The sequence below is a fragment of the Bacidia gigantensis genome (genome assembly GCF_019456465.1).
Source record: "Bacidia gigantensis strain McMullin 20006 chromosome Unknown contig_255, whole genome shotgun sequence".
NCBI classification, from domain to species: domain Eukaryota; kingdom Fungi; phylum Ascomycota; class Lecanoromycetes; order Lecanorales; family Ramalinaceae; genus Bacidia; species Bacidia gigantensis.
The window spans coordinates 1,328,595-1,344,620 of record NW_025408605.1 but is presented as its reverse complement, the minus strand read 5'-3'; the positions used below and the strand labels follow the sequence as shown (position 1 = coordinate 1,344,620).

Sequence of the window (16,026 nt, the reverse complement as noted above, 5' to 3'; positions counted from 1 at the left end):
TTGGTATGTTCGTTGGCCCCTCCTGTTTCAGACGTTCATTGAATTTTGAGATCTAGATTGGCCTCAGATTATTCTACAGTCAAAGTCTGCGGCAATGGAGCTTCTTTGTGGGGTCTTGTTTACATGACGAGAAGCCGATAAATTGAAAGAAAGTTTTGCATGGTCAACTGAACGTTCAAAACTTTCGTGTCTGATTCGTAGCATCGTAATATCATATCTACATAGACTTTGCTGTTACATAAACACATCTCTACGTTAAGTCTACAACCTCGACATCTTCCAATACGTTCCGTGCCCTTGCCTGCTCCAACTCTGCAGGGTCCAAACACTTCCATGCCCCCTCTAAGCTCTCACGTACAATCACCGAAGACTTCGATTTCTTGACGACAGTATATAATAACGGCGGTTCGGAAACACTAGAAATGACTCCCTCTGCCAAATTCGTACGTGGTGCGAAGTCGTTGGCAACCCCAGCGTTTGTCGTCGATTCTTGCTGGGTGAGCGGCGGCGAGAGTAGAGCGGATGGAGAAGGGAGAGCATCAGAGTCTGAATCGCAGTCTGAGTCTAAGGAAATGTGTATCGGACGTGACTTTATTGAAGGAGTGGGTTTTCTGAAATCGATATTTCGATTTATTGACGGCGATGTGGGCTTTGTGCCAGTTTGAATGTAATTGTCCAAGCTCAACTGAAGTTTCTTATGCCTTGGTGTAGATTCTGGGGTCCTAGTTTGCAGGAGTTTGGATGATTGGGTGGCTACCTGAAATGGATCTTGATTTTGCGGTTGTGATTGAGCGTTCAGATCTATTGTTTGATCATCTGATGGTGACCTCATCTTTTCGTAAGACTCTAAAGTCGCATTTCCAACCTTCTGCTTTTCTGCAGACGAATCGGACCTCGATCGGTTATGTTTCTTTCGCCGAGTTGGCGACCTTTGGGTGACGAAGCTTGTCGGAAGTTCTCGTAGGGCTTCATCCTGAGGCTCTATGAGCGCATTGTTTCTTGTTAGGTTCGGTGAGCATTGGGTCAGATCTACTGAATGCGATGCATCATCGAGAAAATTCTGACGATCTTTCTTCGATCTTCTAGAGTTCGGCTCGTACGCCAGCTTTGGTTCGTTTGATATATGCTGATTAGCCTTCGATCCCAATCTCTTTGAATTCTCTGCAAGTGCTCTCTGGGCTTGGCTTGTTGATGGCCCAACTGATGGATAAGGCCCTTTGGTTGAAGCTGGATATCCATCATCGGGGGCCAATTTCGCAATAGGCTTACTAATTTTGACGAAGCCATCTAGAACCGCTTGCTGATTACCGTGCTGTACCGGATCTAGCCTCCTCTCTCGGGCTTTCCGCGTAGCATATTTCTTAGGATCTCGCATTTCTTCTTCCCATGTCTCAACTAGTAGAGGCGTTCCTAGCTTAACAAATGTCTCTAATACCCAGACCCTTTCCATCTTTGTTGGGTCGTATTTTGGTGGACGCTTTGTTGGACTTATAGCGCGTTGTGGCCCTGAGTCGGGTTCTGGCGCCTCCTCTAATAATAGTTCTTCTTCCTCGTCACCTTCGATCTCTTGTGGTACATCTTCTTCCTTATCTAAGTCGAGACCTACAATGTCGGCAGGCAAAAATGCGATTCTCAGCTCGGTTTCTCCGTCGGTCATCCAGTGCACCCGTCTACCGCTGATAGTTTTAATATACTCAGATTCGTGGGCCGCTTTTGTGTCAAGGCTTTCACGGTCTGTGTATTCTGAAAGACTTCGCGAGACAAGTTTTGTTACAAGGAGTGTAGGTGCAAGACCACGGATGAAATGTATCGCCCCAATTCGATACGTCCAGCTGAAAGCTTCCGCTACGAATTGCCGAAGTCCATGAACGTTCATAGGTACGCCCCATTTGATTGAATCGCGCATCTTTTGCAATTTTTCGATGTTGGAGATCACAGGCTTTCTGTAGTATTTCAAGATGGTCTGGTCAGGGAAGGAGTCTGGTATCCTAATAGCACTATTTTTCCTTGAAAAATATCTGCTCTCATTTGTCGACAGCTCATGATCGAGCCGCTCTCTCCAGCGTTGTAGTGCAACAGAATCGCCCTTTGCCACAATGTAACAAAGATCCTGGCCAAAGCCTGCACGTGCCGCTTGACAAGCAATTTTAGGTCCACATCTAGGTAGCCCGGCTTGGACATAATCACCACCACTCATCAAAGCGACTAGAATCATTCCTTCCCGGTCCATGCCTGATTTCTTCTGGATTTCATCGGCCCTGTAGATATCGATATGGGTGGGGCTTTTGTTTCCCCTTCCACCTTCAGCCGTCCAATTGCGGAGGGTACAGCCAGCCCCAAACATAAGCGTATCGACATCCTCACTAAAGACTGCATCGACTATGCCGTTTTTCTGCAAGGCTGCGCATTCTGCTTCTGCCTCGCCGGGTGCATCGTGAAAGGGAAAACCAAAGAGCTTAAGGAGGTGCTTGGTTTGAAAGTTGTCTAGGTGAGCGATGGCAGGAGATATCTTGACACCGCGTTTGAACTTCGGTCGATATGGGCCATCGAAAACAAATATCGGTAGGATAGCATGGCCCAGAAGCTTGAGCAGTCGATAGTATAATACTCGTAAGGCGGGGTTTTGCCCTCCCTGACCATTTCGAGCCTGGAATTGCCATATCGAAATATCAATGGCAATGCGAAACAATCTGCCACTGTGTTCAAGGTGCTGAACAGCGAGTTTAGCTAATGCAATTCGCTGGCCGCCTCCGAGTTCTTTGTAAATTCTGTCGTTGTAAGTCAAGTATTATAGTTTTAACAGACATAGTGTTACCCGGGTATCCCCATTCCAGTGAATATTCATGTTCTCAACTTCGTCGGCCGGTCCTCTTTGTTTTCAGCAGATGAGTGGTCGTGGTGAGGTGAAAATATTGGCAGGCTCGATGATTAAATATTTACTCGCGCTTAATGCGCTTAGAATGAGCCCGCCTAGCAACCCCACCAGGCCCCAAAAGGAATCCAGTCTTGGCTATCCGTTTAGACTACGTCCATAAACGATACCATACTACATGCACGGACGAGTGCACAACACATCACCGTTATCGACAGGTTTTGCCGCCGTAAAGTGAAAATGGCGGCTGCTTCCATACCCAATCTCAATACACTAAGAGCGAGCCGCGGACGCGGACGAGGACGGGGTGCGAGTGGTTTTATGGGAGAAAGCGCAGAATCAGAAAAGGCGAGGCGTGATAAAATTGTTCAACAGACGGACCAGGATGCAAGTGTGTCAAGAATGAGTGCTGTAGAAGTTGGATACCTCAACGATCCTTTCGCGGAGCTCTTCTTGACAAGTGAGAAGCAAAGACGATTCCCAATCATCAATCGAGGCAAGATCTAGCGCCTTTGCACCCAGATGCCTCAATCTGATGGCGTGAAAAGGTACTTATGTGCGAACGATGGCTATAGATCGGCTTGTGGACAGCTTTCTTGAATCAAATCCTTCCCAAAAGAAGCAGATTATCTCCCTCGGGGCAGGTACTGACACCCGCTATTTTCGAACATTCTCTCGCTTTGACGCTCTTGAGAAGCGTAACTGGGTGTATCATGAGATTGATTTCCCCGAAAATAATACTCGGAAGCTAAAGTCTATCGCGCGCTCGAGTAAATTAGCAGGATGCATTGAATGTCCTGTGCGGTACTTCAACTTGTCAGACAAGAGCTTGGTTGGTGCACCAAGTATGGTCGAATCAATCAATTATCATATTCATTCTGTGGATCTAAGGACGCTCGACCCTCTCACGGCACGTCCGTCGACCTTTGATAGCATAGACCCGTCACTGCCGACCCTGATCTTATCCGAGTGCTGTCTCTGCTATCTTACGCCTGCAGCTGCAGATACAGTTGCTCTCTACTTTACGAAGCACTTCTTTCCTTCGAGCACCCCTCTTGGCCTTGTTCTTTACGAGCCTATTCGACCTGATGACGCCTTTGGAAAGACTATGGTGTCTAATCTTGCGACCCGAGGAATAGTACTGCAAACATTGAAGAAATACGGCTCGTTAGACTCCGAAAGTGCAAGATTGAAGGTTTATGGGTTTGGAGAAAGCCGAGGCGCAGATATCAATGAGTTGTGGAAAAAGGGTGTAGATGAGGTAGAAAAGGAACTAGTCGCTAGACTCGAGATGGTTGACGAGGTCGAAGAATGGGAACTCTTGGCTGCTCATTACTGCGTCGCCTGGGGTTGGAGATATGGCGAGCAGGAATCGACATTCGGTCTTTGGGATCGTTGGACAGATATATTCAAATGAAAAAATTCAAAATATTGGCCACTTCTAACCTCATTGCTTTTGCTACTGTGCTACCCTCTCAGCATATTCTTGATGGGCAAGTCGTGCAGGTATTACGGCCGTCGCCTTCTCCACGGCATGTTACACTTGGCCATTCGTCGATACTCTCCCCGGCTCCCGTCCTTTGTTGCCGAGGTTTCTCAACAGTCGGCGCATGGACCTTCATCCCCCTCTTGGCTACCTCAAGTGGCCCATTCGTCCTCTACAGTCAAGTTCAAGTATTCTCATTCCAGCTTATCTAGATGCTCCAGTCTTGTCAAGACGACCTGCTTGCTCGTTTCTTCGATCTCACCAGCCAAAAAGACCTCATCAAGTATTGCGTACACCTAGCTGTTGTCAATTTCCCCATTACATATTTGATGGCCTCTTCGCAAAGAGCTGACCTTGTAGAAGTTGAAAACCAAATCCAGCTCGCATACATTCCCGAAGAAGCTATCGAGCACCTCCACGAAGAAGTGTATGGCTTCAAGGTACGCTAACTCATTGTCATTTGCATCGACGCAAACACAAAAGAAGAGGCCTGCATATCGGCGATAGACGATCTTGAGAGAGCGAAATTCGACGAAGTTGGACTGGTGCTTTTGATCCCGAGGGGCTATGAGGCGATGTACCTGCAAGCCACATGTGAGCGGAGAGACCGAAGCTCCAAAAGCTATTGATTACCTCGCCCTTCAATTTGATCTTCTCTTCATCCTGTAGCTTCTCTTTAGCAGGAGCTGCATAATTGTTCGGAAGACAAGACGCACGCTATAAGGCGCATACCACTTGGCCAGGCGGGTTTTCCCCTGTCACATCATGAGCTTCTAGCAGCAGCCTCGTGAGACGGGCATATATACTGGCGATTTTGTATCAAAATGAACGAGAGCACCATCTCCTTCGAGGCGATGTATGTATAATGTGACCCTCCTCCAGGGCCGAGGGGGCCTTGAAGACTAAGCCCCAAGCCCCGCAACCACAGCCCGGAACAAGCCGCTAGGCGCTAGAAGAAGCAACCCAAATAGTTCTAGCCCCTCGCAGGAGGTTCATTATTCACTATTCACTGTCAATAACCTCGCTGCTGACGTCCAACTCTTGATGAAAATGCGTCCGGACATTGTTAGCGCGCTAGGGCGATACAATTGGGCAAAAGGTAAAATAGTGTTATCCACTGCCACATAGGTCAATGAATGTGATTACCCGGCTGCCTAGAGTTTCCGTGTGCCTATTATGGTCATATCCTGCGCCGTCCGATGTTGGCTTATTACCCTCTTTTGATCCTCGCTCCTTTTCATTCATAAAGAGTTGCAGTCTCTGTTAATAGTCTTCATGGCGGTGAGATCGGTGGTAGGTATTGTAGGAGCAGCCATCTCAGGCCCGGTACTAGGCCTGCAAATTCTTTCTCATCCCCTTCTGAAGCAGCGCCTAAGACCCGTTATTTACGAGCAACTCAGTCAACCACAGGGGATGATCAGAGGGGATGGATCTTCTCCACAAGGAGGAATTTCATTTGTTCACACCGCCGGCGCGGGAGTTGGCCTGTTCCCAAATGGCCTGTTCCCGCTTTATGAACTTGGCTTAAGGGATCAATTGGATGCAATTAGCTGCGAGATGGAGAGTCTTTCGGTTTGGAGAGGCTTCCCCGATGGCTCTCACAAGTTCCTCAACAATGTTAAAAATGCTGGTTGGGCGGCAGACCTACAGACCTGCCCTCGCATCGTAGAACGTCAACGACTACGCATGATGCTGCTAGAGCGCTTTCAAGACCTTGGGGGCGAAGTCTGTTGGAACAAGAAGCTAGCTGGACTAGAGTCTCTTGGATCCGCTGGTGTCAGAGCCGTTTTCACAGACGGGGTGTCCAAGAATGTCGACTTAATAATTGGTGCGGATGGAGTATGGTCTACAGTCCGGAAACATATCTTGAAGGAAAGAAACCCTAAGACTGCGGAGCTTCGTTGGGTTCCACCCTTCGTCAGAGTTGGAGGCATCTATGGAATCTCGTCGGACCCTGGTGCTGTACCAGATAGTAATTCACAGAAGCTTGGTGCGTCGAAGGAAGCCTGCCTAGTTTTACTTGACCAAGGGCATATCGGAGCGCTACCACTAGAGGATGGGAAGATAGCTTGGACAATACAGTACACTGAAAAACATGCTCCTGAGAGGACTACGCCGATCCAAAAGGAGGAAATTTCTATGAGTGATCCGTATCAATCCAAAGTGGTACCTGGACTATATGAGCCACATTCCACCGCAGAATTCGTTCGTGGCTATGAGAACATATGGCACCCTACTCTTGGATCGTTTCGGCCCCTGTTCGAAGCCTCAGAACGTATCATTCGAAGTCCACTTCGGCAGTTCGCATGGGAGCAGAACGAAATCCAATGTGGCAACGTAGCAGTGATCGGTGATGCTGCGAGGGTTGTGCCACCCTACGCAGGTCAAGGCAAGTCATTGACCACTATCATTGAACCTTTGACCTGCCTGTTTATCTAACAAAATCTCCTACTCTAGGCTCGTCTCTAGCTATTGAAGATGCGACAGTGCTCGCAGACTCACTTCTCAACAACCTAGCACCGGAACATAATGCATCGAATTTTAGTGCAGCTTTGACAGAGTATGCTCGACGAAGAGTTCCGAGATCGAAGAAAGTAGCAAACATGGCCTCCTGGCAGGGTACGCTTTCAATGGGTGAACGCTGGTGGTGGAGATGGATCCGCGACTTCGGCTTCAGGCTACCGGCAGCAGATCCCAAAGTGTAGGTCATATGCATTCTTTAGTCCGCCCCTTGACCTCCATAAAAGCCTTGCAAGATGAAATTGCTGATCATTCGGGCAGAAATCCAAAGGCCGTCAAAAGGCAAGACCTTCCATGGCTGTTTGGTGAGCGAACAGAGATCAAGCAGCGAGAAGACGTCACCTGAACGCTCTTTTGAAGAAAGTATCACAAGACGATCGATGTATGTCTTATCAGGCAACAGGTAGATCTCTACTCATTGAAAGGTTCTTCATGCTACGTGTTGTTGCTACTAAGGCGCAAGAGCGTTATCAATAGTATCATGGACAATTATATGGGGTTTGAAACTCGTCAATCTCCTGCTCCGCCTCCGCAATAGGCTCAACGCCAAAATCCGTCGTGACTGCTGCCTGAACTTGCTGCTCACCGGCATCATTAGGAGGACTCAGATCCACTACGACCTCCCCTGGGTTCAGACAACTTGGAGGTGCTCCACCATCACTGGAATTGGGACTGCTATCTTCTGTAGCCTGTGGAAGGACACTGCTGATCACAGCGCTAGCAGCGGCATTGGCACTCATGCGACCATTGACGAATCTAAGCCCCACCCTCCAATTTCTTGAACCCGGTCGCGTGGTACGCCGCCCTCGTATACTAGTAATGGTAGCCCTTGCTCGAGATGTTGCTGCTAGATGCGCAGTAGCGTGTTGCACTCTCACTGTGGCTCCTGATGCGGCTTGTACGCCTTGCACCACTGGATCAAGATTTCCTCTGTCCTTGTTGAAGTCAACAACACCGGCGCAAATAGCCAGGATTGCGACAAGAATGGTTGTTTGAACGTCGTTCTTCGGATTGAGCTGGCCTTCAAATGCTTCATCGGTAATTGCAGATAGGGCAAACCCAACAATGCCACCTAAGATGGCGTTGAGGATGACGGCTGTCCAGCGCCTAGCTTCATGTTCGTCGAAGAGAAGCTTTCGCAGCTCTTGTCTGACACCGTCAGATGTTGGGTTTGCCGATACGGTTGTCGCATTCTCACAGATTATGTCGTCAAGGAGGTCCTGGGCTTCATTGATTCCGTCCGCGCCATTTTGAATGATCACTCCAGCATAAGCGTCTTGACCGGTCGGTGTGACTTCTCGGACTTGAATCAGATCGTCCAACACTTGTCCCCAAGTTACGCCATAGAGTGTCTGACTAAGATGAGTCGTGTAAATTCCTATGTTAGAGCTCTCTGCCAGTCCAAAACATTGTCGAAAGTCGGCGGTGATGTTGAAGAAGTCATTACCACTGGTCCAAACACTGCTGAAAACGCCAAACCCTGATGACGATCGCTTTTCTTTCCGTCCAGTCAAGTCTGGTCTTGATACGACCGTGGTACCATCTGTGAGATTGGGTGCGTTGCCCCACTTGTTGCTTTGACCTCCGAGGACGCGAGTTAGGTAGTCAATAAAAGGCTCTCCAGGAACTTGATATGGGAGAGACACAGATCCTGCTTGACTGTTGTTGCCTGTTGTCGATGCTGGTACTGGTGTTGCAGCGGCGCTGCCATCACTTGATGACCCACTGCCGGCAGGATCGACTTGGCGAATAATCAAGGCTTCGGTAGCCGAGAGTAATGAGATGATGAGGACTGGGAGCGTGAATCCGGTCATGTTTCGTGGCATATATCCAAAGAATATCGAAGTAAAAGCAGAAAGTGGTAGCTTCGAGGGACCCTGCCTTGATTGTTCGGCAGAGCAATGCCATCTCTTATAAGAATAAGACGAAACTATGAAACGCGTACAAAGAAATGGAACGTAATGGCAATGTGAGTATCCCCTTTTGCTTCGGACCAGTGGTCCCGTGGTCTCAGGAAACCAGGACTATTGTTGAGTCTGACTCAGCACGTGAGCTACGATACTTGAAAGGCATTGGATTCACCAAGCTTCCATGACGATCGACACCGAAGGCATGTTTCGTCGAATGCATCTGCTGACGGCTTATGTTCGAATGTCAAACATGGAAAGCAAGCGGTCTACGGGAAACAAGATCACCTGGGCTCTGATTTGTTTGTCTCTTATGTGGAGGCATCAGACCAAGCATGATGCGAAAGCCGTATCACTGCTATTCGATTCTCTATAGCCAGGTCTCTCCACGATGAGACGCGGGCCAAGCGTACCGTGCTCGAACAGAGGTGCTTGGTTAGAGAGCAGTGGCGGAGAATGCTTGTACCGGTGTTGACGTTTAGCAAGCGGACGGCTAAGCTGTCGACCAGGAATCTCATGGTTCATGTCATGCTAAGGATCCCACTCCAGGTAAGCACATTCGATCACGTTGAAGGGTCAAACTGTCATTCGCCATGCTCTCTACACCACTGTGTCGGTCGTACCTTGTAGCTTAGTCAAGCATGTAGAGATGGCTATCTTACTGAAACATGCTGTACGAGGCTCGGAAACGAGCGACCGACTTGGCCGTGGATGATGTCCGGGACTTATTCATGTTGATTCAAGATGTATGGTCACCACATCGTGCGCCAGTCCGAATGGGATTGTTCCGACTTATCACCTGACCGTGAGCCTCAAGTACCGCCCTTCCTAAGCACATGTATCAGAAAGGATCAATCTCATGCAGTGAGTCATTCTTCAACTCGGAATCATCTACGTGAATTCCGACGCTGCTGCCGATCTTTCTTTCCTTTGCCCTTGTTGCCAAACTGTCATCGCGAAATCTACTTGTGCGGCTCGAGCACAGCATTCACCGCCATGCAAACCAAGCCGCGTATGACTATGAAGATTACGCGGATAGCGAAGCCACTCACATGAGCGTGACGGATTTGTGGGGGATCTACCCTATTTCCCGGTGGCAAATGAGACATCTCGGAACAAGTCACGGACTGACCGTTTTGAAGTGACAATGAGAACGCCGAGCCTCATCAGACGGTTCCCATCCCACTCCAAGTTTTGCACGACTACGATCCCAAATCATCCTACTTTCAAGCCGATGCAAATAGATGAGTAACACCTGTCATGTTGACTTTGTACTTTCTATGTAGATACTAATGGTTTACTCATGAGTCCAGAATCAAAAGCTTGCAGAAAATGCTTGAATACTCTCTTCAACAATATCTGCCAACTTCTCTGGCTCGCTCAGAAAAGGACTATGACTTGTATGGAGAGTCATTTCTTTCCACGACACTCCGCTGCCGCTCACAAGCGAATTCTGCACAGAAAGTGGAAGGGCCTGGTCTTGACTTGTGTGCAGGTACACTCGCCGTCCCTGGTATGCCTCGTCTTGGTAAGAAGCGGACCCAGCAGGAGTCTTGACAGTTAGAATGGATTGCCCGCCAATCTGGTTTGCAGCTTCAGAAGCTAGGGGCTCGGGAACATCAGCGTAGAATACGTTCTTAGGGTCGATCACGTTGATAAGCCCAGTCTCTTCCTAAAGAATAGTGAGCTTTGCATCGAATCAAGGGCAAGAACATGCGGCCGCTCTTACATTTGGAACCTGCCAAGGCGTATAAGTACCTCCAATTAAGTCTAGCAAGACGTCACCAGGTTGAGTCACAAACGCTGATTGGTATATAAGGCCCATGACCCCGCCTTGCTTGCCTGTAGCGAGTCGTTCTGCCTTCGAGAGTCCGTTGATAACACTACCTCCGGGAGAGCCGGCATATGAGTGCAGATAAAGCAAAACATCTTTACCTTGCTCCTCGATGAGCGGGCTCAAGATACCATCTCGGATAGCCTGTGTATCGTCCTTGATCGAGACATTGGCCCTGTTGACGGATGACACGCCCCAGGTCCTTGTGTTGAAGCCCCTTTGTTGCAGCTGTCCGCTTAGAATGTCCATCGCAGAGTCGACGTGCCAAGCTCCTGGTATTAGAACAATGGTCAAAGAAGGCATGGCGATGGCTGATTCGCATAAGTTGGTGTGAGCTATCAGGGTTAATGACAATAATATCGATATTATGAAAGCCATTGATGTCCTTCAATGGTCAGTATCGTCTCAGATAAAGTGCGAAACAGACAGAATTTGCCTTTAACTATCAATGTGGAGCATTGAATAAGGTAGTTGGCATGAAAGGCACTCTCCGAATAGTTGACTGATCCCCGTCTGTGTCTTGCTTTCGGGCATTTCTTCTCTCAGCAAATCTTTACGGTAAGTGGAGGAATCAATCCTCAGTAGTGTGTGGTCTTCTGGTATTGTAGCTTCCGCATAGATTCAGAGGGTGTGAGCTTACAAGTGAAAGTGGTTGGTGCTCGCATGATGGATACTGCTTGTAGGAAAATGGTGAGATGAACTCAGAGGATAGATTTGTCAACATCGAGGACGGTACTAGGATTTTCCTTGTCGCTTCGGATTATGCTCTGCTTTATATTTATTTCTTCTACAATCGATCTTGTTCGAAAACAGAGTCTTCGTTCAATGATTGAGCGTGTTTTGGGCCACACTGTAGTGATACATACATGTCTTTGACGGCATGGCGCCTACCGAAGTAGCAATTTACAGCCTCGTAGCGAGAACTAAATGTTGCTAGAAGAGAAGTCCCTGAATTGTTCTTGCATCGCCGGGCTCAAAGCTATGAAGCATCTTCATCAACAACCTCACACGATCAGCTTGACAGGAATACGGAACATACCGGATTGCTCAGGCGTCAAATCAGGCGCCGTACTTGTATACTCTGTATCAAAATTACTCAAATCATTCCTATCTCTGATCGCCGGCCTGAATGGAGGTGTCACATCCTTCTTATAAAGTGCATCCCAGTCAGTCGAGTCGAAGAAGCTATGGTCCATTATTTCCTTGGCTCCTCTGTCGTAGCCTAGTCTCTCTTCAGGGTTCTTCACGAGTAGCTTTCGGGTCAGATCTACAGCGTCCTCTGGAAACTCTGCTGGGTAGGATGGGTCTTTTGCCAGAATAGCATCGTAAATTTCGTCTTCGTCTTCACCGCTGAACGGCGATTGCCAAGCCATCATCTGGTACATTACTATCCCGAAAGCCCACCAGTCTACGGCGCGGCCGTACGATATGTCCAATAGTATCTAGATGAGACAATCAGATGTTCCATCTTGAAGCCAGCGAATACTAGGGACGGGTACCTCTGGCGCTATGAACTCATTCGTACCACAAAAACTTTTCGTTGTGCCATAGTGATCAGCAATACCCTCTGCTGACGTGATGAAGTCTACAATCTTGATGTGGCCCTCGGATGTGAGTAGTATATTATCTAGGCTGAGGCTCCGATGAATAATTCCATTTTCGTGCAAGAATCCCAGGGCCAGGCAAAGCTCAGCTCCGTAAAACCTACGATACATTGCCATTTTAGCAATTCCTTGCTGGCGACCTGTTGGAGCCTTGGCTACATCGTGCAGTCGGGCGTTTGATAAGGACAATGATAAAGAAATGAATTTACTTTGACCTTTCGACACCGAATGGTTCTCTTTGGATATGGTGCATCAAATCCCCTCCCGCACAATACTCTAATACGAAGCACAAACTAGTCTCCGTCTGGAAGGTCGAGTTGAGTCGTATAACAAATGGATGGTCATGCTCCCGCACTTTCATCAACACGCTTTTCTCAGTCTTCGAGCCCTTCACCTCGTCGTTCTCGATCAAGCGTTTCTTCATGAGTATCTTGATGGCGTATAGTTCTTGATCTAACTTGCTCTCCGCAAGCATTATCGTCGCAAATACCCCATTTCCTATCTTGGCTAGCAAATTGTATCGATCCATAGTTGATGATTGGTTTTCATATGGAACTCGTGCCTGAGGTGGGTGTTCTTTGTTTGTAGAGAGGGGTCGATTGCACGCTAAATACGAGCAGTGGGGCTGTGCCAGGCTGTGCTCTTCTGTGGACCATAGTATCTCCTTAGATGGAGCAACTCAACTGAGGCTCAATATCACATGTCTCGCCGAATCCAGGGACAACGCTAGATTGTTTCTGACCTCAGAGATCCCCCAGGTACTCGCTCGAGCTCTCTCATCGATGCTTTCAAGACCCTCGTACAATCAGGACAGTCATTTCATCTTCTCAAAGGCGATCACGGGACGCGGTTTGAGTTGTTACTTTGCGCACTTGGAGGCTACCTGTGTTGCTACAATTGATTGACTATGAATGCGGACCAGCAGAACGCGGAACAAACCCCAGGGCAACACTTGAGGCATACCAACTTGCATACTGAATGTATAAGTCAGTCGACGCCTGAATTACAGATAGCTGGCCTCTGTCAAGAATGCTAATGTAAACTACAGCATCTGTCAGCATCCATCCACCATCGGACGATCCAGACTCACCTTGGTATGCCTCAACACAGTGGTATCAAATTGCACCGTGTCATAAGTCTGTCCCTTCGTCAGCCTTCTTACCATGCATATTAGCTTCAGACAAGGCCGCACTCACATCTCTCGGACTATGAATATACGGATCACTCGTCGCGTCCGGCTCATCGCATACATAAGCCGCCGGAAAACCATTGGAATACGCACTCGCATGGTCTGAACACCCATATCCACACGTATCCTGCGTCGAAGTCCCAATATACCCACTCACAATTCTCCGCACATACGCCGTCAGTCCCGTATCCGCATAATCATTATATACACTGATTTTCCCCGACGGCGAGTACCCCGCCATGTCAGTATTCACAAACGCAAGCACAGGCTTCGCCTGCGACTTGTATGAGCGCCATACATCCGCTGAGCCGAGCAGTCCACCCTCCTCGCCGGAGTAAAAGTGGAATTCCAGCGTGTCTTTTGGAGCAAATTTGGCATTTGCGAGGACGCGCATAGCTTCGAGGATGACGACGACGCCGGAGCCGTTGTCGTCGGCGCCTGGGCCACGAGCGGTGGAAGAGCCACCGGTTGAGTCGAAGTGGGCGCCGACGATTACGAGGTTGGAGGAGGTGCCGGGAAGGCGGGCTATGATGCTTGGTTGGGCGTATGAGTGGGTGAACTGGGAGACGGTGATTGCGGGGTTGGCGGATGCGACAGATTTGACGGTGTTGAAGAGCCAGGTGGCAGATTGGGTGCCGTAGGAGGACTTATAGTAGCGATTGAAGAAGCTATAGGGGTGTGAGTAACACTTTGTGCGGATTGTGCTGGGAGATTTGTCCTCGAAAGTGATTCGTCATGAACATTCATTTACTTACTCGCTGAGGGTTTTCAACCAGCTCTTGGGACCAGTCGTATTGGCACTGGCAATGAAGCCATTGGCTTGAGTCTGATGTGAGATGGTGGTTGGGTATACTACGGCAGCAGCCCGTGCGTTGTCGGCCCCTGAGCCACTCAGGAGTTTGAGAGTGACCGGATCCTTGATATCTGTGACGTCGATGAAGTTGACATTCTTCGCTCGATACTTGGAAATCTTATCCTCCTCTGTCACCCAGGTACCAGGATCCGATGGACTTGTCTTGATCAAACGAAGGCTAGGATCACGTTTCACTGCATTATCTGGAGCAGGAATAGCGCTTGCTAGGCTGGACCCTAGGAACAAGGCCGCAAAGCAGTATCTGAAATGCATGATGAACGAGGTGAATTCCTGTGAAAAGAGAAGAATTGCAAAGTGGACAGCAATGACAGAGGATGGAAGATTCTACGTAGCTATAAAAGACATTTTTCGGGGTCTTCTGATATTGCTGAATGATAGCGTGATGGTCATTCTCGAGGTAAGAGGCCATGATTGGTTGACCTCACCTCCTTGAAAGGGGGAGCCAAGACTTACCTCTAGCTTATCAGCGAGGAAAAGGCGACATTTCCATAGTATCATGCCAATCATCTCGTTGCCTTGCATGTAGGAAAGCAGGTCGAAAACAACCTGCCTCCAAGATGTTGTGACCGGTGCTTGGCACAAAGGGCCAAGCGAACGTCTTTGGCAGGTGGTTGATGTTAGGTTCGCCGCCTATGCAGGAATGGCTAACATAGACGGTCTAGGCCAACTCATTGTGTCTTTTTCCTGCCATGATGTGGAAGTCGTCAAGGGGTCCACCGATAAGAGCCTGCCCGTTCAACAATACAAATGACACAGCGGTTGAAGAGAGCCTCATGTTCCTGCTGCTTCACATATGTTTCGGACTGAGCAGTAAAGCCTTAAAATAGAAGCGGCAGCACGCAAGGAGGTGTTGGTCGTCCGACTCTAATGAAATAGAGTTCTTCCTCGGTGCTTCTAGGTGAATCGCTCTTCTGCTGAGTGCTGGTGCCTGGTTTCAGTCCTTTACACGACGGTGCATTCCGAGGTCAATCGCAATTATGGGCTTCCCAAGCAGCCAATGCGGCCACAGGAGCATGCCTCGTCTTAGCTCCTGAATCTTCAAGACCCTCATCGCTACCTGCTTCTTGTCAGAGGCCCAGCACCTGGCAAAGGGATGCGCAGTTGCCTCGAGACCCTCAATATCGCGGGCAACGCTCAGTACTCCGTAGTAAGAGTAATTGCAGGATTGTCGAGGCAGATTTCTTGGCGTTTTGATCCCACTCTCCCTAGCGCGGCCCCTTTCCCGCACCACGGCCGCTAGAACAAGCCGTGAAAGGAAGGAAGACGCATCTGAAGGCGCCACCTCTCTTTCCATCCTGGCCTTCAACTTCTCTCTTCGGTGCTGCTCATCACAGCATCAGTCACTGCAAAGCCAATTCGACGTTGTGGATGCCAAGACATGGCGACAGCACATGGGAGCATATATCAGAGACTGGGAAATCGACCCGTTTTAGATGATAAACATTTTGAAGATATCCCGCAGCTACTCAGGGGAACGAGCTTCATCTGTTTCACTAGAACCCATGACGACCATTTGTTACCCGTGTCTGATGGCAAATGCCTGATCATGTCCGACGGTTGAGGTCAAATAGAATCGGACAGGCCCAACCCTCCGTCGCTGGACAAATTTGAAAGAAAGCTTCTTGAAACGTGCAAATTGGTATATCTTGCTGTCCTTTTTCCACAGTTCTCCTTTTGTATTGCTATCTCTCTATCTGCTGAAAGAAGCGTCCACAATTTCTTTGAGATAAGACTTCTATG

General features: G+C 48.7%; 8 protein-coding genes across 8 annotated transcripts; 2 read left to right on the top strand and 6 right to left on the bottom strand.

The window, feature by feature from the left end:
- Positions 1-250: 250 nt before the first annotated feature.
- Positions 251-2,845, bottom strand: KY384_007154 (uncharacterized protein; the record flags this gene model as incomplete). The annotated part of the gene is made up of 2 exons (XM_044815646.1): positions 251-2,647; positions 2,816-2,845. The coding sequence occupies 2 exons, from the start codon at positions 2,843-2,845 to the stop codon at positions 251-253; spliced, it is 2,427 nt and encodes an 808-aa protein (XP_044667520.1).
- Positions 2,846-3,437: 592 nt separating this feature from the next.
- KY384_007153 (uncharacterized protein) lies at positions 3,438-4,289 on the top strand (the record flags this gene model as incomplete). The annotated part of the gene is made up of 1 exon (XM_044815645.1): positions 3,438-4,289. The coding sequence occupies one exon, from the start codon at positions 3,438-3,440 to the stop codon at positions 4,287-4,289; it is 852 nt and encodes a 283-aa protein (XP_044667519.1).
- A 263-nt stretch (positions 4,290-4,552) lies between these two features.
- APS2 (AP-2 complex subunit sigma) lies at positions 4,553-5,599 on the bottom strand (the record flags this gene model as incomplete). Its single annotated transcript, XM_044815644.1, has 5 exons — positions 4,553-4,654; positions 4,712-4,939; positions 4,992-5,021; positions 5,075-5,113; positions 5,573-5,599. The coding sequence occupies 5 exons, from the start codon at positions 5,597-5,599 to the stop codon at positions 4,553-4,555; spliced, it is 426 nt and encodes a 141-aa protein (XP_044667518.1).
- A 34-nt stretch (positions 5,600-5,633) lies between these two features.
- On the top strand, positions 5,634-6,797 carry KY384_007151 (uncharacterized protein; the record flags this gene model as incomplete). Its single annotated transcript, XM_044815643.1, has 2 exons — positions 5,634-5,684; positions 5,769-6,797. 2 exons carry the CDS (start codon positions 5,634-5,636, stop codon positions 6,795-6,797), a joined length of 1,080 nt encoding a protein of 359 aa, XP_044667517.1.
- A 560-nt stretch (positions 6,798-7,357) lies between these two features.
- KY384_007150 (uncharacterized protein) lies at positions 7,358-8,692 on the bottom strand (the record flags this gene model as incomplete). The annotated part of the gene is made up of 1 exon (XM_044815642.1): positions 7,358-8,692. One exon carries the CDS (start codon positions 8,690-8,692, stop codon positions 7,358-7,360), a length of 1,335 nt encoding a protein of 444 aa, XP_044667516.1.
- A 1,408-nt stretch (positions 8,693-10,100) lies between these two features.
- Positions 10,101-10,922, bottom strand: KY384_007149 (uncharacterized protein; the record flags this gene model as incomplete). The annotated part of the gene is made up of 2 exons (XM_044815641.1): positions 10,101-10,457; positions 10,515-10,922. 2 exons carry the CDS (start codon positions 10,920-10,922, stop codon positions 10,101-10,103), a joined length of 765 nt encoding a protein of 254 aa, XP_044667515.1.
- Positions 10,923-11,623: 701 nt separating this feature from the next.
- KY384_007148 (uncharacterized protein) lies at positions 11,624-12,752 on the bottom strand (the record flags this gene model as incomplete). The annotated part of the gene is made up of 3 exons (XM_044815640.1): positions 11,624-12,061; positions 12,119-12,223; positions 12,579-12,752. The coding sequence occupies 3 exons, from the start codon at positions 12,750-12,752 to the stop codon at positions 11,624-11,626; spliced, it is 717 nt and encodes a 238-aa protein (XP_044667514.1).
- A 601-nt stretch (positions 12,753-13,353) lies between these two features.
- On the bottom strand, positions 13,354-14,538 carry KY384_007147 (uncharacterized protein; the record flags this gene model as incomplete). The annotated part of the gene is made up of 2 exons (XM_044815639.1): positions 13,354-14,080; positions 14,168-14,538. 2 exons carry the CDS (start codon positions 14,536-14,538, stop codon positions 13,354-13,356), a joined length of 1,098 nt encoding a protein of 365 aa, XP_044667513.1.
- Positions 14,539-16,026: the final 1,488 nt, after the last annotated feature.